At 41.4% G+C, this 11,889-nt stretch overlaps 1 protein-coding gene across 1 annotated transcript; it reads left to right on the top strand.

Moving 5' to 3' along the window:
* Window positions 1-3,911: 3,911 nt before the first annotated feature.
* Window positions 3,912-10,769, top strand: LOC109404382 (adult-specific cuticular protein ACP-20). The gene is made up of 3 exons (XM_019677229.3): window positions 3,912-4,134; window positions 9,913-10,390; window positions 10,444-10,769. The coding sequence occupies exons 1-3, from the start codon at window positions 4,126-4,128 to the stop codon at window positions 10,689-10,691; spliced, it is 735 nt and encodes a 244-aa protein (XP_019532774.3). The 5' UTR covers window positions 3,912-4,125; the 3' UTR covers window positions 10,692-10,769.
* The last annotated feature ends 1,120 nt before the right edge of the window (window positions 10,770-11,889 follow it).

Genomic DNA, 11,889 nt, shown 5'->3' with positions numbered 1-11,889 from the left:
GTCCTGGTCAACCATTAGACGAAACCTGAGTAATAGTTTTTTGAAGTGCATATTTCTGAGTAGCAATTTTGCAGGTGCATTTTGCTCGCGCGATGCAGCGGTACGATGCTTGTGATAGACAATGTTCCGCTGTAAATATCATGATTGCTCGGGCTATTCAGCGGCACGGGTTGCTCGCGCACTTGCTCGCGCATCTAATTTGGGTTTGAATTCTATTAACCTTCACATACCCGAACCCCAACATCTCATTTTCGAAATGCTGGCATTTCGTCAATTTCCATCCAATTTTTTTGAAGTCGCCCTCAATCGATCATAAATTGGTGCAAGTTTATTACACCCAAGTGGCCATGCAATATCCGGAACCATTCCGGAGATATTCCGGATTGTACTGGGGTCAGGGGGGTGCCCAAAATGGCTAAAAGTGATTATTTCCTGTGTTATTGTGTTTGAATCATTGATTTTCAGCGGAATTTTTATTGCGAACAATAAAACACAACTTCGATTACCATATTTGAATAAGTTGGCCCATCCGGATCACCATGACAGGTTCCGCGAGGGCCTCGTTGGGGACATTTCTGGTTTTCATCCAAAACATGTCGTGCGACATATCAAACTTCATGATTTCGAATGGCTGAGTCAGAAATGATACCCTGAGGTCTGTATCAACAAAAATGACCACCCCGAAACATCTAGCACAGGTTCCACGGGGGTGTCATCGAGGACATTTCTGTTTTGCTACCAAAACATGCCGTGCGACGTATCTATCTTCATGATTTCGAGAGAATGAGGCAGAAAAAAATGACTGAAGTATGTATCCACTGATGTGGCCGCTCCGGAACACTAGGAACAGGTTCCGCAGGGGCCTCTAAAAAAAACTAACACACGAAAAAATTACTTTTAGTCACTTTTCAAAACAGACCCCTCCTCCACCCCCTGACCCCAGTACAATCCGGAATATCTCCGGAATGGTTCCGGATATTACATGGCCACTTGAGTGTAATAAACTATCACCAATTTATGATCGATTGAGGGCGACTTAAAAAAAATCGGATGATAATTGACGAAATGCCAGCATTTTGAAAAAGAGTTGTCGGGGTCGGGTATGTGAAGGTTAAGAAGTGGGCTGTTGACGATTTTTTTAACTTTTATTTTTTACCTGAGGTCAAACGGTTTGACGAATCCATACTAATATTCTAGTGTCTTTTTTACTTTTTATTGTTGCGTCTCCAGTCCAGCACTCTTCGAAGGGTCCGCTAATCGTCCTCCACTTGATCGACCCACTTAGCTTGCTACGCATCACGTCTGTTTGTACCGGTCGGAATGCTCCCGAGAACCATTTCTATCGGGTTTAATCGGCCAATTTAAAATCAATTAAAAAGTGATGTGTTGGCACGTTGCATTCGCGGCATTTCTGCAACACCTGGCGGATGGCGAACATCTGATCCGTTGTAGCGCGTTCACCCATGAATCCAGCATGATATTTCCCCACGAACTCTCTTGCAATAGTTGATAGAAATCAGCATAAAATTTGAGATAGTACCTTGTAGGCAGCGATCGTCCGGTAATTTCCGCAATCCAACTAGTCACCGTTTTTGGAGATAGGACACATGATACCTTCCATTACCATTCCTCCGGTAATACTTCCTTCTCCCAAATTTTGGAAATTACCCAGTGCAGTACTCTCACCAGTGCTTTTTCACCGTATTTTAGTAGCTCGCTTGGTAGTTGATTTGCTCCAACGGCTTTGTTGTTTTCAATCGACCAAACTCCTCTTCAATTTCTCGGAGGTCAAGAGCCCAAAGTCTTTCATCCTGTGAAAATACTCTTAGATCTGTACCCACGCCACCATCGGTGCTTGCAACGTCGCCATGAGGGTAATCAATCATCGTAGTGCTTCCGCTCGCTCATGAGAAGATTCAAGTGATTGTCTTGACACATGTCAGCTTGTGGCGCAAATCCTCTGTGCGAGCAGTTTTGCTTCTCGAAGAACTTCCGTAGTGCGGTATAGCTCTTCCATTGCTTCACGATCTCGTTCTATCTGTTGGCGCTTCTTCCTTCGGAAGACTGAGTTCTGTCAATTCCGCACCTATTTACAAAGCGCCTCTTTCGCCCTCGTATGGTGTTGCAACATTCTCACCCATGTTGCAAATACAGTTAGTAGTGGTAGTGATAATGTTAACCCCTTTCGCGAAAAGGCGCTGTCCATAAACTACGTAGACTCGTTTTGGGCCATCTCAGACCTCCCCCCTCCCCCTCCGTAGACTTTTGTTCATGCAAAATTTTCGAAATTTGTATGGAGCGTAGACTTTGGCCAGACCCCCCCCCCGTCCCCCTCTAAGAGTCTACGTAGTTTATGGACAGGCCCAAAGTGAATTGGGAGCGTTGCTGATTAGGGCCATCTATAGGAACAGGTTAAGGAATGGTTTTCTGTTATAGAGGTGCGGTTTCGCAGTCGCAGCAGCGTGACTCCATCATTCACTTTGCGTCCTCGAAGTCGAAGTCGAACTTCAGGACCTTAAGCAGGCTTAGTTAAGACTTCTTCTGTAGCTAATATGTGCCTCCGCGGTGGTCGATCGAGCATTTCACCCAGATAATGACAGTATGACGACCGTGCTCACTGGGCGAAGCCTGGCGGTTATACCGTATGACTTCAATGCCTAGGGCGTGGAATGGGGAAGCCGTTTCTCGAAGCAGCGGGGTCAGATCCTGCTCACGGCTATTACTAGACGTCGACCTGGCTAATCTCGCTACCAAAGAGTACCTTTAGTCGGAACGGTGCGGAGTCGGTCATCGGCGTTACTGTTTGCAGTCCTGGCCTAACAAGTAGTTCAAACTGGAGGGCAGCCGATGACAATGATCACCTGGAGGTTCGCTACAGTATTGACTACAACAACAGCAGGCAGTGGGTAGAGGAACGAGCGGCTATGCTAAGGCCAAACCCTCGTAGGCGTAAGACATCATACTTCAATTATCCACAATAATCCTACTCGAGACACACTCCCTGTCAACTTGGTCAACCGTTTTTTATTCATTTGACATTTTGTCCATTCGACCTTTTGTTTTATTTTTTTTTTGACCTTGTGTTTTTCGACCATGTTCGCGTAGGACCGAAAGTAGGAAGGTATTTGCTTATGAAAATGAAACAATTACACTTAATTCCATCATCCCTAATTCGTACACAACCTTCGCTACTATTTCACTAGCCTAATGTTGAGTGTTTAATGCCACAAAAGTTCAGCCTATTGGACGCAGTGGCTTAATTTCCCCAACAGGGGAGAAAAAAAAAAAAAAAAAAGCCTAATGTTCTCAACAACCATCATCACTCGTTTAACCGAGCGCTAACCAAACATTGTGTGTCGATATTCTCTGGGCGGAAACATAGTTTAACTTATACGTTTCCTCCGTTTTTGCACCCTGCCCTGTCGGTTCATCATTAGATGCCGGTTTTTCACATAGTAGCAGTAATAATGGAATAGGTATTGACGTATTTATTTACCCTCGCTTCACACATTCAAAACAAAAAAAAAACCTCTTTCATCCGATCCCTCGTGTTGCATCGGCGTTGATTGGGTCGTTGACGACCCGTGCCTCTTATTTTGGGTGATCGTGTTTCCATCCATTATTGTAGCAGGTGTTCTGGCAGAAATCAACCTGTGTATGTATTGTCATGGACCAGCAGAATAGGTGGAGTACGTATAATTCGTTCGGAGAAGAAGGGTTTCTCGGAGTCGGAAAATCTGGAAAGACATCGTAGTCGGTGGATCGTATGCGTTTTTCGCTGTGCGAATGTTTGTGCTTCTATGTGCGGCTAGGTATGTAACCGACGACCTAGAAGTCCTCGAAGCAAATGAGCAGTGACGCGTTGAGACCGACCGGTACCGATGGACGACCACCCAAGTAATCAAAAACGATGGCTAGTATAAAAACTTAGCCCAGCGTCCAGAACGGCATCAGATGTCCATTTGTAGCATCACGCCGCAGTTATCTAACAGCACCGCCTAGTGAAGAGTGTGTGCTTCGAGAAGCATCAAGTTTTTTTTTTGACTAATAGTTTTGACCCGTAGCAGGAGAGTTGCAGCCATCATCAATTGAAGAGTCCTTATACGCCCAAGAAAAGCAAACGAAATGTTGAGAGTGAGTGTTGAAGATTTTTCGCTATTTAGCGAACCGTGTTTGAAACGCAGAAGAACTGATAGATGCAGCAAAGGTGGCGATAAGTGGCAATAAAAGTGAAAATGAAACCACTGATTGATGGGGAAATGAACGCTTGGTTCAAGAGGTGTTTAAGGTCTGCAAGACTTGGGATCAATGGATGCTCGAGTGAATTGCATAATTTATCTTGACGGTTCTACTTGTGCATGGGGATAGTGCGTTTGTGCAGTGCAAAAATGAGTGGAGGGATAAGGTGTGGTGAATTTATTGCTTCGCAACAAAAAGCGGCTGTGGAGATAGTCTTCTTCGAATCGATCAATGCAGCTTGCAGAGGATATTTTAAGGCGTGATATTTGATTTTACGACGAAATCTGTTCACGAAAATCATTGTGAAAAGAATATAAATACACTTATAAACAAACGTATATAATTTTTAACAAAATTATTATCAAAAATAATTGTAGACTTCCGACAAATGTTATGCAGATGTTAGAAAACAAAACACTATATTTAAAGAAATTTTTCAAAAATTTAACATATAAAACTAACATTTTCTGCCTATAGAAGACTAAAAAGCTTTTGTATTCACGCTTTTTTTCGAAAATTATTCAACACTTTCTGATAGACTTTTTAGTAAAATTCGGTCGAAATTTTCTCTAAGAATTAATGGTTCCTTGATTCTTTAGAGTTCTTGGTTCTAACAGACAGTTTTTTTTTTCAAAAATATATTCTAAGTTTTTTTTTTATTCTTAACCACTTAACCTATTTTACAGCTCTTTTGTCCACTAAGGCACTACGTGAGCGATTCCAATTGCCGGCTGCACTTACACTTTGTACAGCGCCTAAATGTATTATATTATATTCTTATTCTACTATATCGAACTGGTTTTTCTTTGTGCTGCTTTCACTTTTGTACCCTGTCCTTGGTAGAATGATGAGCACGATGATTCCAGCGTCAACACAGCCGTCCTGGTCCTGTAGTTGAGACTGAGGAACGGGGCTTCCAACGTGCCTCGCTAGGCAAGTACCCTTGTGTTAGTATCGCTTCGCGCAGTGACCTGTCTTCCGCTCCTAGCACCGAAGATCACTCAAGGAGATCTTAGAAAAAAGCGAAAATTCTTTCAGGAGTTTCTTCGAGAATCCTTTATAAATGTTTTGAGTAATTACTGTGCATATTTATTTAGGAGTTTTATTGTTTTTTTTTATACCGGAATTCTTACAAGACCCCTTTAAACAGTTCCTCTGAGTGTTCCTCTAAAAGTTCCGTTGGGTTCCTTATTAAAAAAAATACTCTTCTAGGAGTTCCTCTAAGCATCCACTTAGAGTTCCATCGAAAATTTCAGCAGTGATTTCGTTCGGAATTTTGTTGGAGTTTGTGTGAGAATTCGTCAAAGACGCTCTTTGGGTGTTCCCCAAGCAGATCTTACACAAAAGCCTCGAAAAATTCTCACAGGAGTTTCTTCGAGAATTTCTTCAGGAGTTCCTCTGAAAATGTCTCAAGTAATTAATCTGCGTTTAAATTCAGCACGCCTCCAGTTTTTTTTTTGTTTGTAATAATGTGTATTTTAACTTAGGAGCTAATTCTACACTTAAACGCCTCCAGTTAGCCTAGTGGTTAAAGCTATGGATCGCCAATCCGGAGACGGCGAGTTCGATTCCCGTTCCGGTCGACTCCCTGGGCATAGTGTATCATTGTACTTGCCTCACAATATACAATTTCATGCAATGGCAGGCAATGAAAGCCCTTCAATTAATAACTGTGGAAGTGCTCTAGGAAGTTGAAGCGAGGCAGGCCAAGTTCCAATGCGAACGTCGAGCCATAAAGAAGAAGAAGAAGAATTCAGCAGTTTCATTTGAAATTTCTCCAGGAGTTAAATCGGTTCTTACAAGAGTCCTAAGCAGTTCATCTGAGCATATCTTCAAGAGTTCCTTTGGGTGGAAAGGGTGAAAAATTTTCTCATCTGGAAGCTATATCGATAAATTATTCTTCACCATTTGTTTCCGTTACTCTTTCGGCAAATCACTGAGTTTCGAGAATTGCATCAGAAAATTCTCCGAAAATTCCACAAGAAGTTCCTCCATGAATTTCTCCAGCTCGACCGAAAATTATTTCTCTAAACAACTCTTCAAGGAGTTTCGCTGAGCATTCCTCTAGGAGTTTCGGTGATTTCTGCAGTCATTTCGCCTAAATTTTTGCAGGAGTTTATGTGATAATTTGTCAAGGAATTTCTTCGGGAGTTCCTCAGCTAGATCTAATAGAAGAGTCTCGGCAAATTGATTCAGGAGTTTCTTCGAGAATTCCTTAAAAAATCTCACTGTAAATGTCTTGAGTAATAACTCTGTGTACTAATCAAGGAGTTTAAACTGCAAGAATTTCTCCAAGTGTTGCTCGGAAATTCTTACATAAGTCCTTTAAGCAGTTCCTCCTAGTATTTTTCCAAGAGTTCCTTGGGGTGGAGTATGTTTCATTTGGGATTTTTTCTAGTAGTTTCTCCAGGAATATTTCCAGGAATCCCACCAGAGATTTTCCCAAGGGTACTACCAAAAACTCTACCAATTTTTTCCAGAAATTCCTTCGAGAATTCGCCGAGAATCTCATCCGGACATAGCCAAAAAAAATCTTTCTAGCGTGCCTACAATAAGTCTTTAACGTGTTCCAACGATACTGATAACGAAAGCTTCTCTTGGAATTCCTCCAGATTTAGTACAAAAGTTTCCGGAAAAATGTTTCTGGTGTTTGTTTTTAAGCTATTTTTTCTATTTGCCATATTATTAGCATAATAGGAACCCTGAACACAATGAGCGGGTTGCTGGGGTTTGCAAAGCTTTGTTAGAAGTATTGAAAACCCATTTCGACATTTCAATCAATTTTAACGATATGTTATGGCAGAGTTTCCTAAGGAATCCCTGGTCAAATTTTGCGGTGGGAGCCCTAGAAAATTCCCAGAAACATTTCCGGTGCAATTCCAAAAGCAACTGGAAATGTGGAATGGAATGTGGAAAAGATCTCCCGAAGCATCTTTGCGATGAATAGATGGAAGAACTTTTGAAGAAAATTGAGAAACATCTAGAAGGCATCAAAAGCATCTAAAGAAATTCCCTAAGACTCTCCTAAAGAGATTCTCGTTCCAACGGAGTGATCAAATCTTTGATCATAGAGGGAGTCCCAATGCAAATCCTGAAGCAATACCTGTAGGACCATTTAGAACTCCTTGAAGAAATATCCTGTAAAATTCCAAGGTAAACTCGCAGAAAAATCATCAAAGGTATTTACAGTGGAGCTTCTAGAGCAATTTCAAGCTCATGGAAGATATCACATATACCAACTCCTAGAAGAATTTGCTGCGGAACTCCAAACTCACTGTAGAACTTCTACCAGAATCTACCAGAAACACCACTAAAACCCCTAGGGGAATTTCGGCAGAAATGCTGGAATATTTCCCGAAAAACTTCAAGAGGGTTTCACATAGAAATTATTGAACCGAAACTCCTAGAAAACTGGAACTCCCAGGGAAATTTTTGGCGGAACTGCTGCAAAATTTTTCGATGAAACTTCTGGAGGGATTCCCATCTAAATTCTTAGAGAAATACATGATGGAACTTTAAAAAAAAATCCCGATGGATCTCCTACAGTTCCGGAGGAATTTCCGGTAGAGCACCTTGAGAAAATCTCTGTAGAAATTCTGGAGAAATTTCCGGCAAAACTGCTTTAACAATTTCCAATGTAGTCTGTGTTATTTCTGGGTGTATGTCTACTAAGATGTTTCCAGATATTTGAAAAAAGTAAACTGATAGTAAAATTCATCGTGGATCTATGTTAGATGCTATCTTATTGAAATTTTCCTAAACATTTCCCTACGATTTTTTTTTTTTAAAGAAAGCTGTCTTCCCCTTAACACTTGATCTCCTTTCTCTATAGCCAATAGTTCTTAAGTTATAGCAAATTTTAAAATAAATATCAATTTACCATACAATTGCAAAACGTTCGAAATTTTTACTGTTTTATTACTTTAGTTAAATACATAGCGTAACAAAAATCAACTATTGGATTGACTCAAGAGCAAACTCATATGTCCCCGACGGATTTTGGGCCGCTGAATCCGAATCCGGGCTCAGATTTGCTCCAGTACGTCACAGTTTTGAGCTATACTTTAATTTATAGGGCAAAATATGCGATGTTGGGCTTTTTTGATTGCAAGCCATTAAGCATGGAAATATTTTTTTAAGCATTCGAAGGGTTAATTGGTCAATTAACATCTAAATGAACGTCAAAAGTTATGCAAGTTTACTTACTAACATAATATGCTTAAATCTATCGAGTTTGATTAGGTAAAATGAAATATTTTGTATGAGTCGTTAATTTAGATGTTAATTAACCAATTTACCCTTCGAATGCTTAAAAAAAATATTTCCATGCTTAATGGCTTGCAATCGAAAAAGCCCAAAATCGCATATTTTGCCCTATAAATTAATTCTTCTTCTTTGTGGCTTTACGTCCCCACTGGGACTTGGCCTGCCTCGCTTCAACTAAGTGTTCTTTGAGCACTTCTTTAGTTATTAATTGAAGGGCTTTCTTTGCCTGCCAGTGCATGAATCTGTATATTATGAGGCAAGTACAATGATATGCCCAGGGAGTCGAGAAAAATTTCACGACTGGAACGGGAATCGAACCCACCGTCTCCGGATTTTCGATCCATAGCCTTAACCACTAGGCTGACTGGTGAAACTTCTCTCTTATTTATTTTCCGGAGTCCCTTCTGAAGAAATTTTGGGGAGACTGCAAAGAGGAACTTTTAAGAAACAAAACCCCGTCAATTCTGGAAGAATTGTTGGAGAAACTGCTAGAAAAATGCTTTGGCGGAACTTAGAAAAAAACCTCGAAAAACCTTTTATTAGAAATTTGTCAGATTTTTCCGGAAGAATTCCCGAAGGAGCTTTCGACAGAATTTCAAGAGGAAAAAAAATCCAAACAAGCATTCACAGGAATTCCACGAGAAACTTCTGGAAGAATTCTCTAAAAAAAATCATGGAAGAGATCATGAACAAACTTCTTGAAGCTAAATACTTGAAGAAATTCCCGGTGGAACTTCTAGAAGAAACCTGCGGTGAAATTCCTGCAGAAACTCGTAGAAAAGCTACCAGAGAAATTCCCGGTGTAGCTTCTGAAGAAATTTAAAACTTGTGTAAGAAATCACAAACCAACATCTGGAAGAATTCGTAGCGGTAGTCCAAGAGAAATCTATTCCTACCAGAAACGCCACTGGATAAGGATACAAATTTAAACAAATGTAGCATGGTCTTGAAAAGTTTTGTGACGAATGTTTAGCAATATCGTGACATCGTGGTTTTGGGGATTACACGTTCGCTCTATATGCAAAAGATCATGGGATCAATGCCCAGCCACGCCACCAGCAATTCGTCAACTCATAAGATATCATCGATTGTCACTGACCCTCCTTTGAGCTAGTACTCTGACGAAGCCGCACAATGGACCTTCCCTCCGACGAGCTGAAAAACAACATCATCATGATCAACATCATCAGCAACAACAGCAATCTCTTTCGTTCTACTATCTATGGCAGAAGAGAAGGCATTATCATTTCCACCAATATGTGAAAATGCAAAAACTAATCACCAGAATAAAATGTCAAAAAGTTGAAATTGAATCAGAAAATTAAGGATCATCAAGAATCCAATTAAAAAAATCTGTCAAAGTTTTGCTAAAAAACAATCAACCATCCCATCGTTTCCTCATTTCAGTTCGTGTCAGCTCTTGCAATCCTCGCCGCGACCGCCAAGGCTGCCCCGGTGGAACCTGTGCACTACTCCTTCGTCTCCCAGCACCCGGTTCACTACGAACCCGCCCATCACACCGTTCCGGAGGTCCACTACCCAATCCATGTACTGGAAAGCCATGGTTACGAACCTCAGTACGAGCATGTAGTTGCCGAGCTTCCACAGAAGTACATCGTTGAGAGCCACCACGACGATTACCACGGACACCACGAAGCTCCTGAACAGAGTTACGTCGCCCACGGTAATGCCGGTGGCTACAGTGCCCTGTACGGTGGAGAGGTCCAAGGCCATCTGTACAGCACTGGAGGCGAAAGTGGCTATGCCAAGAAATACAACGATTACTACGCATACCCCAAGTACAAGTTCGAGTACGGAGTCGATGATCCTCACACCGGTGACCACAAGAAGCAGTGGGAATACCGTGACGGTGATGTCGTTAAGGGTAAGCTCTAATCATGAAATTCAGACAGCTTTCTAATGAATTTACATTTTCAGGAGGATATATGCTGAAGGAAGCTGATGGAACCACCCGCGTTGTCGAGTACACTGCTGATGATCACAATGGATTCAACGCCGTCGTCAAGAACATCGGTCATGCTCACCATCCGGCACCCCACGCCCATGCTCCAGTGTCCGTCAACAATGCCTATGGCCATCTGGGTAACTACGCTGGAGCCTATGCAACCGGTGACTACTACGGCAAGGGAGCGACCAGCTACTCCAAGATCTGGAAGCAGCACTAAACCGTTGCGACGTACGGCCATGAAGTAGTAGTGTACAATTGCCAAAGAAGAAGAACCACACGCAAAACGACCACATTATTTATTACACTTGATGCCTCTAAGTCGAGTCGCTGCTAGATCCAACCAGCTACTCGCGAAAAGTTTTAGTCAAATAACTCTTCACTAGGATGGTTTTGTATTATATATTTCCTCTCAAGAGCGGAAGTTAGATGACTCGAACAGCTGCCGATTATCTGCCGTAGCTTCCGATGAATTCAAGTGATTTACATCGGATGGACTGCAGAAGCTGCCGAGTTTTGAACTCCCGATATAACAATAATAAACTGATCTGTGATAAAAAATGATTGCAAAGAGAACGTTTTAATTCATTTTACTTGGGTTTTCTATCATGTTCAATGGCTGTGTTTGTGGGCTAACACTAAGAGATGCGGACTTCACAACACTTTCGGTCATTCAATTTAAGCACTCATTTTTTCTTGCACCTTGCACTTCTTGAAGGTGATTAGGGGCTATTCACAATAAGACTGATTGCACGGTTTGAGCATAATTTTCTATAACATCTATTTTCTGCCTTTTTTTTGTATTTTATATCAAATTTTTACTCCAGGGCGCTATAACTTGGCACTTATTAATTTCTCTATTTTTAGCATAATTTTAAAATTATTGAACAGCCCAAAATAGTTGTGAATCACTATTACATATTGTGCCAAAACTATACGTGATTTACATCATAACCCAAACAACACACATGTCATATAAGAGTTACGGCAGTGCAAGCATTGGTTGTATAGAAGTTAATTTGTCGTAATTCCAGCACATTGGTATGTAGAATAATACTAAATTAACTTCTATATGTGTTGCTATAACTCTTATGTGTGACATGTGATTTGCTTGGGAAAATACCGACACCACGGTATAATCTGAAGCGACTGAAGCAACCGAAAGTCGCCACCGCATACGCACAGAATCTCGAGGCCGCGTTCCCGGACGAGGGCTAGCTCGATGAAGCTCTCGAGGATTGCTGGAGTATGATAAAAGCAGTCATCAACAACACCGCTGAGACTAACGTTGGGTATGCGAACGGAGCCGGAGGAATGATTGGTTCGACGATGTGGAGAGATTTAGAAAGGGAAGATTGCAGCAAAGGGCGGTCAAGCTGCAGAATGTGCACAGATAAAAATAATGACATTTACACGTC

The sequence above is a fragment of the Aedes albopictus genome, chromosome 2 (genome assembly GCF_035046485.1).
Source record: "Aedes albopictus strain Foshan chromosome 2, AalbF5, whole genome shotgun sequence".
Classification (NCBI taxonomy): domain Eukaryota; kingdom Metazoa; phylum Arthropoda; class Insecta; order Diptera; family Culicidae; genus Aedes; species Aedes albopictus.
The sequence above is the reverse complement of the archived record's forward strand: the minus strand, read 5'-3'. Positions and strand labels throughout refer to the sequence as shown.